General features: G+C 37.5%; 1 protein-coding gene across 1 annotated transcript in view; it reads right to left on the bottom strand.

Moving 5' to 3' along the window:
• Scin (scinderin) overlaps positions 1–10,771 on the bottom strand; it is a 75,148-nt gene extending 64,377 nt beyond the window's left edge. Inside the window, exons 1-2 of the mRNA XM_015498109.2 lie at positions 10,438–10,771; positions 1,467–1,621 (exon numbers count right to left, since the gene is read on the bottom strand). Of these exons, the coding sequence (XP_015353595.1) occupies positions 1,467–1,621; positions 10,438–10,636 (354 nt within the window). The 5' untranslated portion in view covers positions 10,637–10,771. The remainder of the gene's footprint in view (positions 1–1,466; positions 1,622–10,437) is intronic.
• Positions 10,772–26,706: the final 15,935 nt, after the last annotated feature.

Below are 26,706 nucleotides of genomic sequence, written 5' to 3'. Positions count from 1 at the left end.
AGTTGTTTTTTTACTCATTTCAATGGTATCACAAATATTCAACAGGCTTTGATCAGGTAAAGGTAAAAATAAACCTGGCATCTTAATATGCAAATTAATATATATTCAAATATCCAGTTTAGCTCTGAGGTTTCAGGTCTTCACCAGGGGGATATTCTCAGTGGTGGGCAATAATGGGGTATACAAAGCACCTGGTGGACCATATATTTTTTATGAAAAGATTTATGTCTGGGAAGGGTTTTATGCTTTGAATATGAAATGTCCTCCAAAGACTCGTATGTTGAAAGCTTGTTCCCCAATGCACCAATGTTGCAGGGGGCCTTTGGAAAGTGATTGGATCATGTAGGCTCTGACCCCATCCATGGATTAAACCACTGATGGATTAATAATTTGATGGTATTATGGGAAGTGGTGGAAATTTTAGGAGATGGGATCTAGTTGGAAGAAGCAGATCACCAGGGCCAGGTCCTAGAAGGGTGTCTCTTGTCCCCAGCTCTTTCAACATCCTCTCTCTCTCTCTCTCTCTCTCTCTCTCTCTCTCGCCCGACCCCCCCTCTGCTTTCTGGCAGCCATGAGCTGGGCAGCTGTCTTCCCCTACAAAGCAATGAATGGACTGAAACCTCGTAAACTGTGAGCTAAAATAAATCTTTCCTCCTCTAAGTTGTTTTTCATGGGTATTTAGTCACAATAAAGGAAAAGCTGACGGATACAGAGGATACTTCTCATACTTTAACTGAACAGGCATTTATAGAAGAAATAGGAAAATGGGGAAGTGTAACTAGTCTGTAAAGGTCACTGGGAAATTTTCAGGAAAAACCCATAATGAAGGGGACAGAACTACTTATTGATTTTTGTTTGTTTCAGAAATAAAGCAAACTGATATTTCAAGCCAATACATATACATTATTGGGGTTCATGTGTAAGCATGTGTATCTGAGTCTGTGTGGCTAACCTCAGATATTTTCAGCTCAGTGGTTTCATTTTTATATCTAAGATTGAACCACAACACTGGGGGAATATGTGTCATTCTTTGCAGTAACTGAAATTATAATTGCTATAAATACTGTATAAGTTGTTCCAGAACAATTCAGGTTCTGAAGGCTTGGATTACTTGCACCAAATTCAGAGATTCTCCAGAAGAGCAAAAATGAAAACTGTTACAATGCAAGTTACCAATATTTAATTATTGAAATAACTTTACAAAATATTAAAGAGCTCTCTTGTCAAGATGCAACCAAAAGATCTCCTTAAAAATTAACCTCTCAAAATAAATTTAGTCCATTCCACAAACATTTACTGAGCACCTATTATGTGACTGTCAGGTAGTAGGACTATATCTGTGAACAAAATAGATTAAAAGAAAAAAAACTGCCTTCAATGAATTTTCATTTCATGAAGACATGAGGTATGCATGAATAGGAGGAGAAACTGAAACTGTCGTTAAGGAAACTGAGAGAGGTGCTTACCTTATACTTCAGACCTCCTTTGAAATAGCCAACAAAGTCAGTAGACTCGTAGCCTTGCAATTCTCTGCTCTGTACTGGCTTGCCCCCCAAATAGTCATCCATCTGCACAGTGAAGATGGCAGCTGCTGTGCTCTCGTCCTGCGAGCACTCCTTTCCTGGAAGCAGCAAATGACAGCATCTCAATTATCATGCAAGAAAAAGCATTACAGCAGACTTTTTTCCTTTTTTTTTCTTTTGATTGAACCCAGGGGTGCTTTACTACTGAACATCCTCAGCCCTTTTTATTTTTGATTTAGAGACAGAAGCTCCATAAGTTGCTAAGGCTGGGCTTGAACTTTTGTCCTTCCAGCCTCAGCCTCCCAAGTTGTTGGCACTGCAGGTGTGTGCTACCACGCGCAGCTATGACAGACTTTCTGATGTGAAGAAAGTCAGAAACCTTTCTTCCAGTTGTATGTCAATGAGACAGTCATCTGCAGAAAGATCTTTAAGTAGATATATCAACTACAAACTTAATTTTGCTCCTGCTTTTTTCCAATGCCTTTGAATAGTTTTAAAAGAAAACACTGCCATCTGAATATGTTTGAGAAAATACAACAATATACTCCAATGAGATTTAAGAAAGCATTCATTTGGTACAGTCAAGAAGATATTGGTAGGAAAACTTTCTGCAATTTATTTAGCCTTTAATAGCATCAAACTCCAGGCTTCCAATAGGTCAATATGTTAATTGTGAAGAATATGAACATCATGGGACATAATGAAATAACTTCGGGAAATAGAGTGGTTTTAAAAACAAGGAAAAAAAAATAAAGTAACTGGACCTTACACCTATTTTTGAGTCTGTGTCCTCATTTCACTATCTTGTTACTTCTGTTTGTATGAAGTGATCAATCTCTGAAGGAAAAGACAGATTAAAGGATCTTGCATGCTAACATTTATTAAATGTTCATGTACTTGATATTGTCCCAGAAATTTAGCAAAAATGTACACATAATTTTCTCTAATACTGAGCCCATCCAAGCAACCTCGCTGAGATCAAAATGAAAATTTCTAAGAGTCAATGCCTGCAATGTATTTACTGATCAGGGCCAAGACAATTCCAAGAGGAATACAAATTCTATGTTTAAAAGAAATACTTCAAAACACTTACATATGAGTTGTATGAAAATCATAAGTGATTACAGAAATAACAACTAAATTGATGTATTTATAGCATCCTTACTATAAGACAGGCACTGTATTACCATCTTACATAAATGATCTTCAACCCATCTTCTCCATGTTTCAAGGGAGGAAATGGAGGCTTAGAGAGGGTGAGTAAATTTTGTGAGGTCACAAAGTGATCTTTGGCAGAAGAGGACCCAGAGAGGTTTGTGTACCCAAAGCACAGGCTATTAGGAAGTACATCAGAGGATATGTTTCTGCACAGGGTCAATACTGCAGCATATAACACAGGCAATGACTTTCTCAATAATACCCCTAAAGCTCAAGAAATAATGCCAAGAGTTAATATATGGGAAGGCATCAAGTTAAAAAGCTTCTTCACAGCAAAGGAAACAAGAATGTGAAGAAAGATCTTACAGAATGAGAGAAAAATCTTTGCTAGTTCTTCTTGTGGCAGAGGATTAATATACAAAATATATAAAGAACTCAAAAAACTTATGACCAAAAAGAAAACAAGTAACCCAATTAGTAAATGGGTAAATGAACTAAACAGATACTTTTCAAAAGAAGAAAAAAAAAATGACCAACAAATACATGAAAAAAATTTTCAACATCATTAGCCATTAGGGAAATGTAAATCAAAACTACACTGAGATTTCATCTCACCCTAGTCAAAATGGCAGTCATCAAGAATACAAACTATAATAAGTGCTGGAGAGGACGTGGAGAAAAAGGAACTATACCTTTACACTGTTGGTTGAATTGTAAATTAGTACGACCACAATGGAAATCAGTATGGAGGTTTCTCAAAAGACTAGGAATGGAACCACCATATGACCCAGCTATACCACTCCTCAGTATTTATCCTAAAGAATTAAAGCCATCATACTGTAATGATACATGCATACCCAGGTTTATAGCAGCACAACTCACAATGGCCAAACTATGGAACCAGCCTAGGTGTCCATCAACAAACAAATGGATAAAGAAAATATGGAATACACACACACACACACACACACACACACACACTCACAATGGAGTTTTATTCAGCCATAAAGGAAAATGAGATCATGTCATTTGCAGGAAAATAGATGGAACTTAAGACCAATATGCTAAGCAAAATAAGTCAAACTCAGAAGGTCAAAGGTCATATGTTTTCTCTCATATATGGAAGCTAGAGAGGAAAAGGGAAAAGAAAGGTGGGAGGGATCACATGAAAACCAAAGGGAGATCAGCTGAATAGAAAGGGACCAGAGAGGGATGAGAAAAGAGAAAAGGATAACACTGGGGAATGACATTGGCCAAATTATACTGTTATATTGTGCACATGTACAAATATGTAACAACCATTTCAACTATGCACCAGTAAAAAATGTAGGAAAAAAAAAGGTATGTTTTTTACATTCTGATTCTCATTAAGTAGTAAAATTTTGGGGTGACTAGCATATATTAATTTCTCCCATGGATAACCAATGCATAAAAATTTAGTAGCCTCCACAATATAATAGTTCAACTGATCACCTCAGTTGAAAGTATTCACCAAAACTGAAAAAAGGAAATCAGTCAGCTATTTAAAATAGAAAGAAACAATTTCTTTACAATTTCCCCTCTCAAGCTTGAAGTCAACCTGTGTAGTAGGATATTCTCAAGAAAAAAATTCAGCAGCTAGAAGAGTACTTGACATTAACAATTTTGTGAATGGTCTGTGGTCAAACGTAGATATTTGATACACATAAAAAAACATGTAGGGCTGGGGTTGGGGCTCAGTGGTAGAGTGCTCACCTAGCACATGTGAGGCACTGGATTCGATCCTCAACACCACATAAAGATACATAAATAAAGGTATTGTGTCCATCTACAACCAAAAAATATTTTAAAAACACACACACATACACACACGTAGTTTTCCATCTCTGAGAATAATAGTAAAGATATACATGTAGATTTTGTACACAGATGCTTTAAGAAACTTAAAATTAAATATCCAAGGTGCTAAGGATTATATACTCAGCATAAATATTCTTACCTGACTACAAGTTGAAACCTGAATCTCTTTCGGTAGATGTAAATGGACAGGCATGAAGTTAACGAATGAACAGGAAATTAGTTAATTAAATTATGTTCTCATTTGCTGATGTTTATATAGTGTGCTAAACCAGGGAAAATCAGTACGAATAAGCCAGAGACCTTTCCTGAAAGAGGTTGAATAGTCTTAACAAAGCCAATATCAGTCTTTGAATGTGAAAACTGGCATAAATTCTATTACCATGAAATCCTAGCAAGTGTTCAGAAACAGGAATTTTGTATATGAATTCTACTTATAACTTCAATTGATTTTTCCCTTGTGAATTCTACATATAACTTCATTTGTTTTTTTCCTTAAACTGATTTACTTATGTATGTTATGTTGTGTTACATTATTTTTTATATTTTGATACATTATTTATATATGTAGTAAACCTCTAAAATTTTTTTATGAATGAAACAGACTAAATAAAAGAGAGGTTTAAAAACTGGGTTAATACAACATTCATGATTTTTAAAAAATGCATGCCATATTAGGAACAGGTGAGAACATACTCAACTTGATAAATAACACTGCAAAAGACGTAAAGCTGATATAATATTTAAAGGTGAAGACTGAATGCCTTCCACATAAAATCAAGAACAAGGTAAGGATGTCCACTCTCACCACTCTTATTCACAGGAAATTCTAACCACATAAGGTAAGAAAAAGAACCAAAAGACATAAAAATGGAAATGAAGAAATTTAAAAGAAACAAAAGGACTGTTTAGACAGTAAATTCTAAGGAATCTGCAGAAGCCCTCCTGGAATAATAAGTGCATTCACAAGATAGAAGAATACAATGTAAGTCGAAAACAAAAGTCAGTCACATTTCTATATAGAAACAATGAAAATTAAGAAACTGAAATATAAAACATAATGTCACTTACAATCAATTACTCCAAAGAAACTGTAGTATGTAAACCTATTTGATAAAACATGTATGGGAACTGTATGCTGAAAAATTTTTGTGAAAATGGTGGTGAAAAAAAATCAAGGAGGACCTAAACAAATGTAAACCCATGGAAGACTCAATGTAATAAAGATGTCCATTCTCCCAGAATTAATCTACAGGCCTAATGTATCTTCACCAAAATCACAGTAAGGTTTATGATAACATATATAAACTTATTATAAAAGTTTTGGGGGGAGGCTGGGGTTGTGGAACAGTGGTAGAGTGCTTGCCTAGTATGTGTGAGGCACTGGGTTCAATTCTCAGCACCATAAATAAATAAATAAATAAATAAAATAAAGGTTCATTAACATCTAAAAAACCACTTTTTAAAAAAAAAATTTTAAAAAGGCTTTTTTAAAAGTTTCCATTTTTATGGAAAGGGAGTGGCCCTAGCATAGCTAAAATAACCTCAATAAAGAAGCCTAAGGCAGGAGGAAGTAATTATTCATGAGGAATCACTCTACCAGGATTAAAGTCTACCATCAGCTGCAGTAGTGAATACAGTGTGGTATTGGTAAACAGGCTGTTGCCCCTAATAGCAACACTTTGTAAAACTGTAGAATGGTTTAGTTTTCTATAGTATACTGAAGTATTAAGTGTATGACTACAGTACTGCACAGAATATCACTACCAAGATATTCATGTTTATATAATCCACCATTTTTTTAATTTCCCCAGTTTTACTTGTACTCACTGATGTGTTTGTGTGCATTTAGCTCTATATAACTTTATCACATATGAAATTTATATAGCTGCCTCACAGTCAGGATCCCATAGAGTTCAGTTACGAAAAGATACCTCGTGCTGCCCCTTAATTACTCCATCCATCTCTTGCCTGCATCATCCACTCCCTACTCTATATCTAACCTCTGACAACAGCAAATCTGAAATTTTCTCATTTCAGAATGTTTTATACATAGACTCATATAAGACAGAACCTTTCTGCATTTTTAAAAATAGCATAATTCCATGGAGATTCATCAGAGTTGCTGTGTATATCAGTAGTTTATTCCTCCAACCTATGTATCTGTCAATAGATGAATGGAAAAAGAAAATGTGGTATGTAGACCACACATGGAGCTTTACTAAGTCATAAAGAAGAATGAAATGATGTCATTTGCAGGAAAACAGATAGAATTGGAAAAACATCACACAAAGTGAAATAAGCCAGCCTCAGAGAGTCAAGGATTGAATGTTTTCTTTCATATGAGGAAGCTAGAGAGAGAGAGAGAAAGAAAGAAAGAAATTCAAAAAGTGGGAAAGAATCTCACAAAAATAGAAGGGAGACAAATAGAGCAGAGACAGAAAGAGGAGAGGAGCACATAGGAAAGTATTGAGGAATGAAAGCTACCAAATTATACTATGTCTACGTATTCTAATGAATATACCACAATGAATCCTCTGCATATATACCTATATGTAATTATAATGCACTAATTAAAATAACAATAATAGAAGGGAGATCAGTAGATTAAAGCAAGTGGATGGTAGAGGGAGAATGGGAAGTTACTGGGAAATAAGATTGATCAGATTATGTTATGTGCATGTACAATTATGGCATAATGAATCCCACTATTATGTATAATTATAATGTTCCAACAAAAAGTTTTGAAATAATTTATTCCTTTTTATTGGTTTAGATATATCACAACTTGTTTAACCAATTACCTATTGAAGGTCTGGCTGATTCCAGTTTTTGGCTATTCAAATAAAATAAAGCTGCTATGGGTATTCATTTTTTTTTTTCTTCTTGCTCTGGGCATTCATGTATAGGTTTTTGCATGAAAATAAATTTTCATTCCCCCCAGAATAAATGCTCATGAATGCAACTGCTGGGTCATGTGGTAGTTGCTTGTTTTGTTGAGAAACTGCCAAACTCTTTTCCAGAGTGCTATACCACTTTACTTTTACCGCCCCTTTTTTATTGTATAAGTTCTATGTATTGCATATTGTGATCCAATCCTTTTCATTCCCATTGCTTTGCACAAGGCCTAGCACAGACTAGTTATAAGACAAGTGTATGTTACTTTGAAATATATTTAAGTGAAGTTTAAAACCAGACCTTCAATAGGTAATTGGTTAAACAAGTTGTAATATATCTATACCAATAAAAAGGAACAAGTTATTTCAAAAATTTTTGTTGGTTCATTACAATTATACATAATAGTGGGATTCATTATGCCATAATTGTATATGCACATAACATAATCTGACCAATCTGATCTAAGGAGAAAAGGTGAGGGAAAGTATGAGTACCACAGGTTGAGGATGTGACGGGGGCAGCTTTACCACCAAGCCTTGCTCATTGACTTGTTGTCACAAGGGACTAGACACAGAAGGTGGATGCACCTGCTAGGTCCAAAGTTGAAATGTTTAAGAAAGACTAATTCAAAAATTTGTAAGTTGCATGCAACAATTTCTTACTTTCCTTTAAGCATATAATGGTAATATAAGGTGGTACGTGAAATAATCTGAGATGCCATGGTGTTATGGAAACACGGAGAGACACCTGGAGGGATGCCCCTCCCTCTGTCCTCCATCATGTTAGGTCTCACTTCTTGCTTTCCCTTTTCTTCCTCCTACTTGACCTGTTTCTCATCGCTATACTGTGTGCCTTTTCCATCCTCGTTTGACTTTAGCTTCATTCCTTTTCCTTCCAATTGATTTCCCAATTTCCTTTAATCACACCTTCTTTCCCCCTGAACTTTCAGCTCTCTCACCTGGAGCTTTCTCTTGGTTTGTCTCTCTGATCAATCCTCATGAATTTACCTTAATTTAGGTCTTAGACTCTTAGATGGGTGCAGTTTGCTTAGTATTAGGGGAGAAAAGCTGCTGGAAAATTCCCTCTGACCCTCTTGTTGCGTACTTTACTCTAAGCTTTTCTACCTCCCCACAATTTTCTCTTGGCAAAAAGAGAGAGGGGAAAGGAAGAAATGGCACACAGCAAGAACTCTGCCACGAAGCTACTTCCTCAGCCCTTTTTTTAAATTTTATTTTTGAGATAGGGTCTCACTAAATTCCCTAGGCTTGAATTTGGGATCCTCCTGCCTCAGCCTACTGAGTAACTGGTATTACAGGCATGTGCCATCACAGAGGGCTTCTATTATGAAACTAAATGCATGACTGAGAATTAAATCCTACAAAATGGAAGTGGTTAAGGAAGGGAATATTTGGATAAGAAAGGAATTAAAACCTTGTGCTCAAAACCCACTTGCCAACTTCTGACAAAGCCAAACTTAACTGCCATGCACAGCAAGATGTGGAGTTCTTTTGCATTTTAATTCACCCAGATGCAAATGTGGCATTTCAGACACAGAATCATTCCAGATCCTAGAGCCACGTTCTGGATGCGAAGACCACAGTGAGGACATCATTCATTCATGAATAAAGATTATATACCAAAGTTTCTGCATTTTCTGGTGTAAAATATAGATAGACCACTATGCAGTATAACATTATAACACGAATAGCAACATCACAACGGGGAACCAAATGTATTTGGAACTCAGACTCAGCCTCCTCAACCAACTCAAGCAAGACTCCAACACCCAATGCAGTAATTAAAAGTGCAGTCTTCCCCAGTGGAGTTCTCATTTCCCCAGCGCCTGCTCCAGGTGTTTACTAATGTTCAGAAAGTCACTTCTCCATGTTTTCTATTTGTTTCTTAAAACATTCAGATGTTAGAAATAGAAATGTTGGCTTTCAGAGACTTACAAACATGTACATGTGTGGTTTTGTGCATTTTTCCCAAGCTCAAGAATAAAACTAAAACCACAGAAACAAGTTCAAGGGGGACTAGGTAGTTTTTTAAAGAGGGCAAAAAGTCTCAAATAATTAGCATGTTGTTAGACAGGGTGTGCCCACTGGCACAAGACCTCACAGGGAGAGAGGCTGGACACTCTGGATGTTTACAAGTCAAACTAGAAGGTAGAAAAAGTAGAACACACAAGGCCCAGTGTCCTGAAAGTTTGGCATGAATGTAGCCCAAAATAATTATTATTGCTTAAGCAGTGATTCTGTTCCACACTACATCCTTGTTATAAAAGACCAATAATAAATTAATAAGAACAAAGCAGTCCATCTAAATAAACAGCCATTTGGAAGCTGTTATTTTTCATAAAGCTATATGTATTTATATAGATAATATCAGTATATTTTTTCCCCAAACATGAAGCAGTGTTGTTCAGGGAGAATCTTGATTTAAAGTGGCCCAAAAGACTAACCCCTGCAATTAGTAAACAAATACAAAGCTGATGCCCAAAGGCAACGTACAAAAATAATTCACTTAAAAAAAAAAAAAAAGTCTTGCCAGCTGCTGCTGATACCCACAAACTTGCTCGACTTCATCTCCACCCTGACAGGGAAACCAGGACTGGACTTGTTGAAGGTGAGCGGGACTTGGCCAGCCTGAGTGTGCTCAGAGGCAGCGCCCCTGGGGTGTTGTGGGGTCTAGAGATTGGAAGGTGAAAGCTGGAGAAGCCAGAGGTACTAGTCCTAAAAGCCCGGGAACTGGCTTGACAAAGGTCAAAGCTAGCGGGGTAAATCTACTCCTGACTTCGTCTGCACCCCGATTTGCAGTCGACCAGGAGTTGACTTCAGCCAGGTGAGGGTGACCAGTTAAAAAAAAGGGAGGTCCTGCGAGGGCGCGGCTAGCACTACAAGTCTCCAGGCGTTCCCAATTTGCGGTCCCCTTTGCCTCCTAGCCTGCAAACCGCAGACTTCTGCATCTGCCCCTCCCCTCCCCGACCTGGGCGCGTTGGGGTCCCGCCGCGAACGCCCCTTACCAAGCCAGAAGTGCAGGCGGTAGGCGAAACCTCGGCTCGCCTTGGCGGTGTGCAGCACCAGGTAGGCATCCCCGACGTAGAAGTCGCCATAAGCGCTCTGGGGCACCGGCACCAGCTCCAGCTTCTCGATTCTCCAGACCTGCAGACCCTCCTGCTTGCCCGCCCGGGCAAATTCCTGGTGGTACAACTCTTGGGCCATGGTTCCCGCAAGCGATGCTCCCAGAGGTACAGGACCTGGCCTAACCTGGAGTATGACCGAACGAAGACCTGTGGTAGGGACCCTGTTCCCCGAGGCTTTATAGGGCGCGCCCTCGAGGGAGGCAAGGAGGCGGGGCTCGGACACGGGCGGGGCTCAGTACCCTTGCGCGAGCTGCTCGGGAGATGTTGGTGGCTTCTCAGAGAGAGCGCAGCGCAGGCTGCCAATCCCACGCCCTTCACCAGAAGAAGAATCGGAGTTTCAGAAATCTTGAGATTCGGAAGGAATTTATGCAAACTCCTAGAACGCCTCCTTCAAAAACCTAAATTTTCCCTGACAGCCAATGGGAGAGACAAACGATTAAAGCTGCTTGACACCGTGCACCCCCGTTACCACGGTTCTGCAGTCTTTTCTCCTTCTCTCCTGTTAGTTCAGCGTCCCAGAATCGCCCTTAGCCACAGAAGCGGTGAGAGTGCACTAGCTCTTACAGCGTCTAGTCAGCGTTTCCCTAGGAGTAGCAGTATTCTCCACTCTTATAACAAGGCTTTCTCTGCCGTTAGCAGCACTTGCCTTTAGGGAGTTTTGGGCCACTTTGGCATTCCCACCTACCCAATTCTTAATGCATTGATGTGTTGAAATTCCTAAGCATCCATTCCATCATTTCATTGACTGGTCTCTCCTTTTCTGATGGCCCAGGTTTCTCTCTGTTTTGATCTTCCCAGTTTGAAAACACCATACAAAACAGCATGTCAGGTTTCTTGGAAAGGATAAAACCTGAAGAACTGGCTGTCTACTCAGGGGACAGAACTCTGCAAATCCCCTGGGGTTTAGGAACTGTGGTTAAGTTCTCTTTCCACCTGGCACCCTTGGCCAAGAAAGTTATTGGTAAAAAACAGCAGCCATCCTCCTGGGATGTTCCCAGGCAGGGCTGTTTGTGACTATAATTTTATGCTTGGCCTGGCTTTTGAATTACCTATTACCTGGCTTCAAGGTACTAATTTTCTCCTTGTTTTACTTACATTTTTTTGCTTTTAAAGCATGACAAAGCACAGTGGAGTACAGATGGAGAATTACTCTTTGTTTTGCATTCATTTAACAGAACAATGGTATGGCAAAGGTTTCTACTGTTACTTATAAAGCAAATCACCAAGTGCATAAGGGATCAGAAAGCTGATTTTTATGCATGTAAATTTTCTTTGGCTATTTCCCAAATTGTCCCTGGAAGGTCCCTAATAATAACTTAACAATTAGATTTATTCCTTAATCAATTTATGTTTTAAAATATGTATTAAAAGGAAAGTGACCACAACACTTGGAGTGACCAAAAGATCTTTATTGCAGCAGTGAAAAAGAGGAGAAAGAGAGAGAGAGAGAGAGAGAGAGAGAGAGAGAAGAAGAAGAAGAAGAAGGAGGAGGAGGAGGAGGAAGAGGAGAGAGANAGGAGGAGGGGAGGAGGAGGAGAGAGGGAGAGGGAGAGTGAATGCAAGAGAAGAAAGAGAGAGCATGAGAGAGCGAAAGCAAGAGAGGGAGCCAGAGAGAGGAAGAGCAAGAGAGAGGGGCCCCGCAGGAGGGAGTTTTTATAGCCCTAATGGGGTCTTTGGGTCTGAAGGCTGCCTTGTTGGCATACAGTGATTGGATCATACAGTAGTTGCTAAGGGTGTCATCTTCTACCTTCAGGCATATGGGGCAGGGGTCAGATGTGGGTTTCTGTTGCACCAGACCGGTGGGGCTGAGTGTTCAGCCTTGAGTGGGGTTGTTATCCTGCAGCTAACATTCGTTCAGCCTGCCCTGCAGACAACTTAGTTCAGCCTGTCCTGCACCTAACATGTATTACATGACTGTGTTTTTAAAAATCAGTATTACAAAATGTGTGCAATAGAAACTTTTCTGCATTTTATCCTGCCACCCATTTGCTTTTCTCAAAGGCAACTAAGCTACCAGTTTCTCACATATTTTTTAGATATTTTTTTCATCAAAAGACTCTGATGTTCTCTGCATGACAGTTCGGTCAGAGACCATACAGAGAAAGGAGATTAAGGTCAGAATATGTCCCTGTCCATTTTGTGTTACTATAACTCAATAATATAGGAAGAAAGCAAATTTATTTCTTATAGTTCCGAAGGCTAGTATGTCCAAGGTCAAGGGACCTACTTCTGGCAGGGGCCTTCTTGATGCATCATCCAAGGCAGAAGAGAGATGAGCAAGAATCATGGAGAGCAAGCAAGAGGCTCTCTACCACTGAGCCATACCCCCAGCCCTTTTTCTTTTGAGACAGGGTCTCACTAAATTGTGGGAGGCTGACGTAGAATTTGTGATCCTCCTGCCAAGTCACTGGGATTACAGACATGAACCGTCTTGCCAGCTCACTATTTCTAGGCAAACAATTATATGTGACTTTTTCTCTTCCTTTGGCTGATAGTAATTATCTCATATGCTCTCTTTTGGTTTTTCTTTTCTCTGTATACATTTAGCTTCTTTAAAGAACAAAAACAAAAAATCTCCAGGAATTTTCCTATTTTTTACACATTATCTGTTAATAGGTTGATAGGCTTTCTTAGCTGCTAAGAACCACAGCCAAGTAATATGATGCATGGCATTTTTGGTTGAAAGGTGACGCCAGCAAGCCATTGAGATGATATGATTATGTTAAGATCTGCATTCATATGGATATTAGACTCCTGCTGTCCACCTCGGCCTGCTATGGGACTCCTGGAGAGTTCCCATTGGTTGGGGAAGTGAGGTAGGAGGGAATTCCCGAGGGGGGACTTCCTGTTGGGGTCCGGGAGAACGGCGTGTGTCGGTTGGCATATTTCCCGGGAGCGTACGGGGCATTGGCTGCAGTTTCAAAAATAAAGTTTGTTCCTGCTTGAGTGGCTGGTGATTTTGTGCCCAGCCAGACTGCGGCAATTAGCTACATTTTTTTTTTCTTCTAACCAAAACTATGAGTGGTGGGTATAATAAGCTTCTTTATACAGATGAGGAAACTGAGGCTTTCAAATTGTCACAGGTTACCCAGCTGAATAACCAAAGACAAATTCAAACCCACTCTCAAATTCCAAGGTGTTTGCTCTTTACAAAAAATTATTCTCAGCTGGGCATGGTAGCTTATGCTTATAATTCCAGTGGCTCAGGAAGCTGAAGCAGGAGGATCGCAAGTTCAAGGCCAGCCTCAGCAACTTAGCAAGGCTCTAAGAAACTTAACAAGATCCTGTCTCAAATTTACAAAATTTTAAAGAGGTCTGTGGTTGTGGCTTAGTGGTAAAGTGCCCCTGGGTTCCATCCCTGGTACCAAAAACAAACAAAAATCTTTACTCTCTCAATCCATGTTGTTTGGCCAAGCTTTCTTCACTTAAGTGAACTTCATACTTTCATTTTCTTCCAACTAGTAGAGAGAGAAGCTTCTGTTCTAGTGTGTCCCATGCAGCACTAAGAAATTTTGTTTTATCTGCGTCACGGAGCTGTTCTGTCTTGGTTTCCTTATCTGTGGAGTGAAATTGTTTGTTCTCTTCCTCTTTAGGGGAAAAAAAATATAAGAACTGATGCTCTGGATTGAAGATAATTTAAAAATCAGATTTATCATTTAAATTTAGCTTCATTTTAGTGAAAATTTCTTTCTAAAAAAAATGAGAAGGAACTTTGGCATAGGTGAAAGTAAAATTCTTTCTCGCTAGGGCTGGGACTAGGGCAGGGCCACTGAGACACCTGCTTGGGAGGCAAAATTTAAGAAGGCACGCATACCAAAATACCCCTCCGCAATCAATAAATACCATTTCAAAGCATTATTTTTAAAATCAATTTTAATGCAAAAAGCAATGATAAAAATGGCATTTCAATTCAAGGTAGTATTGTTGCCAGAGCCATATTAGAGTCTGAGACAAAGAAAATACATTGATCCTGACTTGACTTAGCATTTTTTATAAACATAGCATTGACGTACTATTCATCTGGATCACTGTTTTTGTTTTGCCATCCCTTACATTCTGTACCCAAGGCAAGTGCCTTACTCTCCTGACCCTGGTCCTGTCCTGGCTACCTGAACTCCAGACTCAAACTTCCAACCTCCTGCTAGATGTAACTACGGAATCCATCTTGCCAAAGTCAAGTTCATCATTTCCTCAAAACCACTTCTCTTTTTAAAAAAAACTTCATTAGTAGCATCATTTAATCTTGACCCATCACTCTGACTTTATCTTCACATTTGATCCACAGGGCTCTCCAAAATCTCCTGAGGATTGCAATTTCTGAGGTCCGTCCCTGGTTGCCCTCTCTTTTACTTCCACCCTAGATTCCCATCTTCAACAAACATGTCATGAAAGTGGAGTTTAGTTTACAGCATGGCTTTGATCTAATCTAAATCTTTGACCTTTCATTCTTCAGCCGATTGAGTTTAGGCAAATTACTTAACATTGTACCTCAGTTTTCTCATCTGTAGAACATGAATGTTGGTAGGAATTATTTTGTAGGGTTGTCAAGAGGATTCAATGAATGAATATATAAAACTTGGAACAGTATCTAACACATTGTATGGAGCAGTAAACTGAACTGAGAATGATTAAATAACTTCTCTTAATCTAATTCTGTAAGAATAATGTTTCCAGAATCTAGTTTGGATAGATTTCCTACCCCCTCCCCACCCCGCCCCCCCAAAAAAATTCCTGACATAGTGACGTATGCCTACAATCCCAGCAATCCAAGAGGTGGAGGCAAGAGGATTGCAATTTTGAGGCTATCCTCAGCAACTTAGCAAGGCTCTAAGCAATTTAGCAACTTGTCTCAAAATAAAAAAATTAAAAGGGCTGGGGATGTGGCTCAGTGGTAAAGTGCCACTGGATTAAATTCTTGGTACCAAAAAAAATTCCTCCAAATCAGATGCCAATTTTCTTTCCATGCCTTTATTCTTATTCATTCTTCTCTCCACTTCATGTTATTGCCATTCTTTCATATCTATTGAAACTTTCCTTATTCTTTTTTTATTACACATGACAGTACAATGATCTTGACAATTCATACATTTGAATCAAATGGGGTATAATTTCTCATTTTTCTGATTGTACAGGTTGCAGAATCACATTGGTCATACAGTCACCTATATACATACAGCCATAATAATGTCTATTTTATTCTGCCCTTCCTAACCCCCCTTCTCATCTCCCTCCCCTCCCATCACCTCTCTCTACCCAATCTACCTAATGTGACACACTTCTTTTTTTTTTCCTCCTCACAACATCATATGTGTATTCTGTATAACGATGAGGGTCTCCTTCCATCTTCTGTGCAATTCCCCTTCTTCCTCCTTTTCCCTCCCATCTCTCTTCCCTATTTAGTGGTAATCTTCTTCTCATGCTCTTCCTCCCTATCCCATTTTGAGTCACCCCCCTTATATGAGAGAAGACATTCGGCATTTGTTTTTTAGGGATTGGCTAACTTCACTTAGCATAATCTGCTCTAATGCCATCCATTTCCCTGCAAATGCCATGATCTTGTTATTTTTTAGTGCTGAGTAATATTCCATTGTGTATAAATGCCACATTTTTTTAATCCATTCATCTATTGACAGGCATCTAGGTTGGTTCCACAGTAGAGCTATTGTGAATTGTGCTGCTATTAACATTGATGTGGCTGTGTCCCTGTAGTATGCTCTTTTTAGGTCTTTTGGGTATAGTCCGAGAAGGGGAATAGCTGGGTCAAATGGTGGTTCCATTCCCAGCTTTCCAAGGAATCTCCATACTGCTTTCCAAATTGGTTGCACTAATTTCCCTGAATCCTCGCCAGCACTTATTGTTGTTTGACTTCATAATGGCTGTCATTCTTATTGGAGTGAGATGGTATCTTAGAGTAGTTTTAATTTGCATTTCTCTGATTGCTAGAGATGGTGAGCATTTTTTCATGTATTTGTTGATTGATTGTGAAACTTTCCTTATTCTTTACAACCTAATCATCATGATCTCCTTTGAGCAAGTAAATTTCATCATCCTCTGCACTTCCAACACTTTTTTTTTCTTCAAGTCAAACTGTATCCAACTTTATTAAAGATACTTTTTATAAATAATCGTGGTATTTTAGGCTGGACATGAGCAGACAATCATTAACAGTATTCAACAACTTTCAAACTCCCTTCTTAAATGGACTACCAAAATCAGAGAGCCACTCTAAAAACCAATGAAGTCTCCATTTGATACTCTGAATAGGGAAAGTTCAGAGTGAAGGTTGACATTTCACATTTAGCCTGTTGTCTAACAACTTTTCACAAGCTGACCCTGACTTTCAGGAAATGAAAATGGCAAAATTATTAATCTGAAGATCCACAGTCTAGAAAAGGAACTGCTGCTCTTCTGAGGGACATTGTTTCAAATGATGTCACTAGAATGTCCAGATTGCCTGACACATTGGTAAAACCATTTGTTGGGAGTCAGGTCACAACAGGTCTGAATTTAAGGAGTTCAATCTCTGTCGATGGCAGAGACAGAGAGGAGGACAAAAAGATGAATTTGAGTTTTTCCATACCACAAGGTGTTTTTGCCAAGGTGGCTATGTGTGCCAACAACCCAAGAGGAAGTCTCTCAAAACTAGCAGGGAAAGGTGTTCTCCCCCCACAACAATCTAGCTTTGGATACATTCTACTAGTGATACATGTTCCTTCCCCCCAAAACAACAATGAAGTGTTCTGTGCTAACAACATAGCTTAAAAAAAAAGTAAAACAAAATTCTGCATTTTTATAAAACTTGATGGAAAAAAAAATAGATTTTTTTAGGCTTGGGCTCAGGCTCTGGAGGAGCAGGTTTAGCAGACAACCTTGCAGATCTTCTCTGTGATTCATCCTTCACCTTGGCTTTATCTCCTTAGCATCTCCTTCAGCCTTTCTCTTGGGCAGACAGCAGTGGCTGGACACAGTACAGGTCGCAGGGATACAGCAGTGCTTGGCTTTGGTGCATTCTAGGAAGTCACAGTTTTCTCCCACGACGTTGTGAGCTCACTCACTTAGAGACTTACTGTGAGGCCTGTGAGTTGGAAAGCAGCCTACGTTGCCTATGTGAGGGGCTCTCAGGGTTCAGCACACTAAATCGGGATATTGTGGTCTAGCATACTAGCCACGCTCAGCCCCATCACCACGGTAACCTGGCCACCCTCAGGTGCACAGCATGTTCCTGTTCTTTCTGTTTTTCTACCGGTGACCTTTTAGCCCATTGGTCTCCACTCATAAGTGTGTTGCTAGTTCACTGGATTATTACAACCCTCAGATGACTCTGCCCAGTAACCAACTATTCATAAAAGCTTGCCTATGCATTAATTAGGCAGATAGGGTTCTCTGAAACTGGTCTCCAGAGGTCTCTTTTCGACTCCATCACTACACCCTCCTCAGCTGTGCGGTGGGCTTCCTTGGGCTGGACAGAGTGAGCCCACAACTTACTACAGTAATACATGTTGAACATGCATGATCAGATTGTCAGTTTGGGATTAAGTTACATTTTTTCTTTGAGCAATTTACCAGTCCTCTTAGTCCAAGAAGAAATAGCCAATATGAATAAGTCTTTTCCCAAAAGTCGGGAGGATTGAGGCATGGGACCTGTGGTTGAATTCAAGATCTGTGTTGTAGACTATTAATGTTCAAGAAAAATATTTTATAGTTTAATCCCTGAAAAAAATGCCAAGTAATATGATTATTTGTGCAATTCATTAGAATGAGTTGGTAAAAACAACAATTGGCTTCAAGTGATCTTCATTCCTCAAGTCACGAGAATCTCAGAATTGAGAACCATCTTATTTTATTTCTACCAAGGCATCATAACCCCAGAATTACTGCAACTGAACATTTATGAAAGACAAGAAGTATACCTTTCTCTTTTTCCAGGCAAGGGAAATCCTTACAATATGCTATTTACTTTCCTTTGATTATAAGTAATACAAAATATAATTTAAAATACATTTATTTTATTGGCAATCCTGCTAAATGGCAATAATTTATGTTTAATTTACCAAATGATTTGTGGGCATAAGCACAAAACCTAGAATCAGAAGACTCGAGCATTGTGAGAATAAAAGAGATTACGTATGTCAGTGCCCTGGGCACACAATCAATAAACATGGTTAATCATCAGCAAGAGCCCTGAGCCGCAGTTCCTATGAAAGCTTGGTGATTAGAACAAAATTGCACTCTAGGGAAGTGTATTTTCATCCAATCAGCCCAGGGAAGACCAGAATTCTTTTTTTGATTCACCTATTTTTTTTTTTAAGTTTCAATCAGGACCTTGAACATTCCCCTTTATGAATAAATTATTTTAACCTTATACATAAGACTATGAGTAGAAAGGCATAGTTCATGGTTCAGTAGTAAAGTGAAAGTTTTATTACTCTTTAATGTTTGCTGTTGTGATAAATATATATGTGTGTGTATATATACATATATATGTATGCATATATATTTGCATATATAAATTTGCATAAATATATATATATGTATGTATGTATGTATGTATTTGTTGATCTGGCATTTCCCTTTTAACGTTATCATGTATTATTGTTACTACACAGGCAATTGAAAACCCCTGTAAGATTACTGTGAGAAGACATCATCATTTCTCTAGATGTTTAGATGTTGGAAAGTGCTTTCAACCACAATAACGATTGAAAAGCATGGTCTTGGGAGATTGATAATCTAAAATTATAACTTTAGCTTAAGCTCAAGTTGTAAATGGAGATCCAAGTTTGGAAATATAAAATTTAGAGCTGGGGATGTGGCTCAAGCGGTAAAGCGCTCGCCTGGCATGCGCGGGGCACTGGGTTCGATCCTCAGCACCCATAAAATAAAATAAAGATGTTGTATCCAGTGAAAACTGAAAAATAAATATTAAAAAAATTCTCTCTCTTCTCTCTCTCTCTAAAATATATATATATATATACATTATTTAGACTAAATTACCTTGAGAGTGTAGCATTTTTTTTCCTTTGTCTGACATTTCTAACATCTATTTACTAATAATTACAATTAACCTTTTATTCAGTTTTGTTTGTTTATAGCCCTGGCTTTACCAGCTAAAGAGAAACAACTCCATATTTTCAAGGAATATGTCAGCAACATGTGAATGTTAGAACTATGTGACATGGACCTATAGAAGTCACACATGACCAAATTATCACTTTAAAAAAATTTTTTTTAGTTGTCAATGAATCTTTACTTGTTGTTTGTTTATATGCAGTACAGAGAATCAAACCCAGTGCCTCACACATGCTAGACAAGTCTTCTACCACTGAGCTACAACCCCAGCTTCCCAAATTATCATTTTTTGTGTGAAGAAACTTACAAAAATAAGGTTAGTTAATTAACCTAAATCAAAGGGAAGGTTTTTTTGTTTTTGTTTTTGTTTTTTAAAGTCGAGGCTTGATGGTTTCCTTCTGCTACTCAGGAATCATTTCTATTAGTCAGTCCTTATTTGAATCCACATCCCCTTGCACATGTTTCAATTGAGCAATTTGACTGGTATTGCTTTTACTCTTAGCTTCCCCTTATCTTGGTATTTTGAAGCGTCCCTGAAACCACAGACTTCTCTGAACTATTCCAATTAACTGAAGGATTTTTTAGTATATTTTATTTCACATATTTCAGAAAACACTGTATTTTGAAGCTGGCAAAAGGAACAACATCACCTTTGTGTCTTCTCATTACCTTTCCTAAAATGCCAAGGATTAAAAATAACTTCTCAACAACTCTCCCCTGGATTCCTGATAGTCACATTTCCACTTGAGGCCCACTTAGAAAGATGGGGAGCAATTTACTTCATCAAAGAAGTCTGGGACACTGAGACACTTGAGATAGCTTTTAAAGATGAATGAGAATTATTTTTATTTTTCCCACTATTTTTTATTTTAATAGTTTTGTTTTGTTTGTACCAGGGGTTGAACCCAAGGGGCTTAACCCTTTTGTTTTTCATTTTGAGATAGAGTCTCCTTAACTTTCTCAGGCAAACTTTGAACTTGTGATCCTCCTGCCTCAGCCTCCTGGGCTGCTGGGATTACAGGCATGTGGCACCACATCTTGCTTATTGTGCATTTTTCTGATTAAAGTAATTACATGGGCTGGGGTTGTAGTTCAGTGGTACAGCACTTGCCTAGCATGTGTGAGGCACTGGGTTTGATCCTCAGCACCACATAAAAATAAATAAAATAAAGGTATTTTGTTCATTTACAAAAAAAATAAAAATAATTACACATGTTTATAGAAGATAATTTTGAAATTACTAAATATAAGCTAGATTAAAATACTCCCAATCATACAATGTATGGACCCTCTCTGATACCATTTTAAACAATACTAAGATCACAATACGATATTTTGATTTGCAATATTATCACTTTTAATACACATATCTTTTTTTTGGTTTAATGAGGCTAAAAACAATGTAGAATTTCCAGAAAAAGCTATTTTTTTCTTTTAAAAACTCTGATTTGTTGGGTATAAACAATTTCATGTCATTTTAAAGTTAAAGTGTAATTTAACTTTTTTAAATTCTGAAATTATAAATGAATTATACTCATTCATAATCATGTTATTCCTGCTTTCTATATTCATGAGCATTGTATCATTTAGGAAGTGAAAGCACATCTTCATCAAGTGGGCTTTAAATTCCGTCCCATAGAGGTTATAATATTTTAAAATTTGATGCATATTTTAAAATTTTTAATTTTTGAGGTGGTGCAGACATAGCCATACATTATCTGTCTATCTGTCTTTCTTTTTTCCTCCATTCATCAACTCTCACTGTGTCTGTGGGGTTAGGAGCACTATCATCAGTTCCCTGCTCTACCAATTCCAACTGTGTAACCTGCATGAAGTCACTCTGCAACTAAATTTTCTCATCTTTAAAATGGGAGTATCTAGCATAAAAAAAGACACTTAGACCAGTGGTACAGAACAGAAGACATAGCCAGAAACATACATTAGAGAAAAGCCAGCCTTTTTAACAAATGGTGCTGGAACAACTGATTGTCTCTTTGTAGAAGAATGAAACTAGACCCTTATCTCTCTCCCTGCACAAAAATCAACTCATAATGGATCAAAGACCTAGGAATTAGATCAGAAACTATGCAATTCCTAGAAGAAAATGAAGGGTCAACAACACTCCAGCATATAAGCACAGGCAATGACTTTCTCGATAGGACTCCTAAAGCTCAGGAAATAATGTTAAGGATTCATAAATGGGATGGTATCCTATGTAAAAGCTTCTGTACATCAAAGGAAATAATTAGTAATGTAAAGCGAGAACCCACAGAGGGAGTATTTGCTTGCTACTCTTTTGACAGAGGATTAATATATGGACTATATAAAGAACTAAAAAAAAATTACACCAAAAAAATCAAATAACCCAATTAATAAATGGGCAAATGGGCAGACAAATCTCAGAAGAAGAAATGCAAATGGCCAACAAATAGGTAAAAACGCTCAACATCATTAGCAATTAGGAAAATGCAAATCAAAACTACACTGAGATTTCATCTCACACAAGTCAGAATGGCAGTCATCAAGAATACAGACAATCATAAATGTTGAAGAGAATGTAGAGAAAAAGGAACAGATTTGCAATTTTGGAGAGGTTGCAAATTAGGAAGACAACTATGGAAATCAGTATGGAGATCCCTCAAAAGACTCTCCATGGAACCACCATATAACCCAGCTATACCACTCCTCAGTATTTATCCTGAGGAATTAAAAGTCATCATAGTACAGGGATACATGCATACCCATGTTTATAATAGCATGATTCACTATGGCCAAACCATGGAACCAGCCTAGGTGTCCATCAACAGATGAATGAATAAAGAAAATGTGAGATATATATATATATATATATGTAATGGAGTTTTATTCAGCCATAAAGAAAAATGAAATTATGTCATTGCAGGACAATGGATGGAACAGAGACCATTATATTAAATGAAATAAGTCAAACTCAAACTCAGAAGGTGAAGGGTTGTGTGTTTTCTCCCATATGCAGAAGCTAGAGAGGAAAAGAAAAAGAAAGACAGGGAAAGATCTTATGAAAATCAAAGGGAGATCAGTAGAGGAAAGGGACCAAGAGGTGAGAGGGGAGGAGAAAGGGGAGAAGTTTTGGGGATTGGTTTTGGCCAAATTATATTGTTATATTGTCTGCATGTATGAATATATAACAACAAATCTTATCATTATATACAACTACAATGCATCAGTTGAAATATGGAGAAAACATATTAAATAAATGAAAAATAATGGCTTTGTATTCCATTGTATTAATATACCACTTCTGTATTAATATATTTATAGTGTTTTCCAAATGCATCAATTTGAATAAAATGTCAATAACAACCTCCCATGTATACTGTTCTTTTAAATGCATGATTCTATTTCTATAAAGTATATTTCTAAAAGTTGAAGTACTGGGTCAAGTGACTTATACAGTTCTTAAAATTTTAACATATTATCAAGTTATATTCTCTGAGTCAGTATATAAGAGTGACCATTTTCCCTTTTCTGAGCATTAAATTCTAAGAATCTTTCCTTTAAAACATTGTCAGTCGGATACATAATAACTGTATTTTATCTTTGAAGAGTTGTATTTCTCTGATTATTAGTGAAATTGAGCATCTTTCTTCTGGGAATTTTATATCATATTATTTGTACCTATCTGAAGAATATTAATTTTTTCTTTCAGGAGTGTTTCAAATACATCATTTCTTTTTTCTTTTGTTTTCTCTAGAGGAATGTCTTCCTACTCTGATATTCAATAACATTCCTATATGCTGTATTGTAAAAATTTTGGAGCTTTGTATTTTTCTTCAGATTTTTACACTACCTGAAATCTACATTTTTGTTATCATGTAATGTAGTAATATAATTTTTTGTCCAAATTAAAAATTGTATTTCTCAATATGAGTTCTTAAATAACACATGTATATGTATTGATTTAGAATATCATATTTTCACACATAAAATTCTTATTTCTTAACTTTCTATTTAGTTACTCACTTATCATATTTATTTTTCTATAGCATGCTTTTATCACACTCTTTGTTTTCTTGTAATTTGAGCTATGACAGATCCTTACTATTTTTTCCCCAAAATTTCTTATCAATGCTTACATAGTTTTTCTATATGAAATAATGAATTAATTTTGCATTAAATTTTTTTTTTAAATATTTATTTATTTTAGTTTTTGGCGGACACAACATCTTTGTTTGTATGTGGTGCTGAGGATCGAACCCGGGCCGCACGCATGCCAGGCGAGCGCGCCACCGCTTGAGCCACATCCCCAGCCCTGCATTAAATTTTAACATTAATTTAATCTACCTTTCTAAGAATATAGTATAATGTTTACATTTAAACATGTCTTAGTAGATAGCAATAAATAATATTTCAGAATTTTTTAAAGTTGTTTTTCTTAAACCTTTTATAATCGAGTATAACATATATTTTTAACCTAGTAAATGTCAGCAAATTTGAAATTCAAGATAAAGTAGATATAGTTCTAGGATATGTGAAGTGCCAAAATGACATAAAAATACAAAATCTGAAAAGAGCAATCAATATATGTTAAGTAAACAACATTGTTTTAAAAGCAAAAACTTTCCTTCCATAAAGTACCAGGCCCAAAAAATTTTACATGGGTCTCACCACATTTATTTCCATTGTCTACTAGTTGACATAGAAAAAGAGAAAAGATGCTAAAACCATTTCTAAACAGAAATCAACTATTATAATTACACATTCCAATAAAGCCAAATTAAGAAAATATAATTATGGGTTTATTTTCATTTATGAATATTAACACCAATATCATAAAATTTTATTCAAGTAAAAAATGTGTTTTGTTAAAAGAAAACAAATAAGATTATACCAGCAAAGTAGAAAATATTGTTCAACATTCTTAGAAAACTACTTAGAAGGGAAATTTCATAATTAAATGTCATAATAAATTACATTTAAAAACTTATCAAATAGAAAACCTTCAGCATTTCATTCAAGGTTGGTTCAAAAAAAAAAAGAATAGAGAACCCATGACTTCATTCCTATCCAAAAAAAAGTACATTAGTCTCAGACAATGCAAAAACCAGAAAAAGAAATAAAGAGAGTTGAGGGTTTGCTAGAAATAATCAAAATTATTTATTTGTAGATGATATTCACGTAGATAAAAAATCTAATAAGAGAACCTATTGGCAAATGAAGAGAAAAAAAAGAAATTAAAGGAAAGTTCAACAAGACTATAAAATAGAATTAGAATTATATAAGGGAAAATTAACACACATTCAAAAGGGTCCAAAAAAACTTATAAAATTTTTAAAAATCTAAAACAATTCAATGTCACCAGGAGCTAAGAAGAGAAAGGTTTCTTAAACAAAACCCCCCAAAAGCACAAATTGCAACAGAGAAAACTGATAGATTTGACTTTATCACACTAAAGTAGTTTTGAAGTCAATCGCCTATCCCAAAGGAGCAGAGCAGTGGCCCATGTCAACTGGAGTGCAAGTGGCAACAGGGCTGAGGCAAGCCAAGGTGTATCAACCTGTAGCACCACAGCAGCCTGGCCTGGGCCCCAAGTTCACAAAATACTGCAGCACTGAACCCCAAGCACCCACGGTCAACTGATGTGAACCTCCTGCTTCCCTCCAAGTGGTAGGAAAACGGAAGTGGGGCAGACCTGATTGGAGATTAGCATAAATTTGAACAAATAGCATTAGTACTTTTCCAAATCCTAAATAACATAAATTTGGACCAATAGCATTGACCAAGTGCTACACAAACCCCTAGACTAGCACTCTCAATTGACAATCCCTGTTGGGTCCCTTCTTGCCCTATAGGAACTGTCTCCTTTCTTCCCACATGAATAAATCCTATTCTTTTGTACTCACTCTTCTTCATCTATGGATTTCAGTCTTCAAATTCACAATATAAGAATCCAGATAGAAAAAAATTGGCAGTGAGCTTCAGAGGTCTGTAAGCAACATTGGAGGACACAGCCTGCCATTAAGAGCTGCAACACACCCCTCAATGTTGGTAGAGATGAACCAGTGTTGCCAGCTGTTGCAAACAGGCATTCCCTATCTAAGACTGCAACAGGGTTTGTCAGCTGCAGAGGGCTGCAGCTTACATAGTAGAGGCAGAGAAACTCCAATCTCATCTTCACAGATGTACATGTAAATTTTATAAATAATTAACCATAATAAATGTATACAAACAAAAGGAAATCAGCAAGAAACCCTATGGAAAGGTAATTTACAGGTATGGAATAACCTGAATGGTTCCTAAGTATGTGATAGGTATTCAGTGACCTGGACCTCACTACTAATTGGAAACAGTCAATATTTGAGTGCTTACTATGGGAGGCATCATTCTGATTTCTTTTAAAATATAGGTATTTTGATCCTTACAGTAACTCTGTCATCTAGATAGCATCTTCTTTTATGAACTAGGACACAGGAAGCAAGCAAGGGTCTCAGCAATTCAGCAAGACTCTGTCTTAAAATAAAAAATGAAAAGGACTGGGGAGGTGGCTCAGTGGCTGAACATCCTGGGTTCAAAAAAAAAAAAGAAGAGGAAGAAGAAAAAGAAAGGGAGGAAGAAAGGAAGAAAGGGAAGGAGGAAAAAAGAAAGCTACAACAGTATTAAATGGTAGTTAAACAATTAGAATCCAAGTAAAATTGCTTTTAGAGTGCCGGGGTTCCCACCGGAGATCCGGAGATCCGGGCTGACTGATCCGCGCGGCCCGCCTCGCGGCTACAGACGGCGGGGCACCACCGAGAAGTGACCAGCAAGCAGGGAGAAACGTTGCTGTGGATTCTGTGGAATCCTGCCGGCTGAGCCCCCACTGAGCCTCGGGCTGAGTTCGGGATTTCTGACGGAGAAGGAAGCAGTACAGTTCTATCCCCCACAATGGAAACTCCACCAAGGAAACCAGCGGTCACCATCTTGGAGAGCTGAAGTAACCACCGCCACTCTCCGACAGATTGCAACAATAAAACAGGTGTGTGTTACTCAGCTCAGCTCCCATACAGCGGGGAATTCGCATAAAATCTTTCCTAGGCTTTCCGGGGGTGGGATTATCAGAGC

Source organism: Marmota marmota, unplaced genomic scaffold, assembly GCF_001458135.2.
Source record: "Marmota marmota marmota unplaced genomic scaffold, marMar, whole genome shotgun sequence".
Lineage (NCBI taxonomy): Eukaryota > Metazoa > Chordata > Mammalia > Rodentia > Sciuridae > Marmota > Marmota marmota.
Note: the sequence above shows the minus strand (reverse complement) of the source record. Positions and strands in the feature narration are given on the sequence as shown.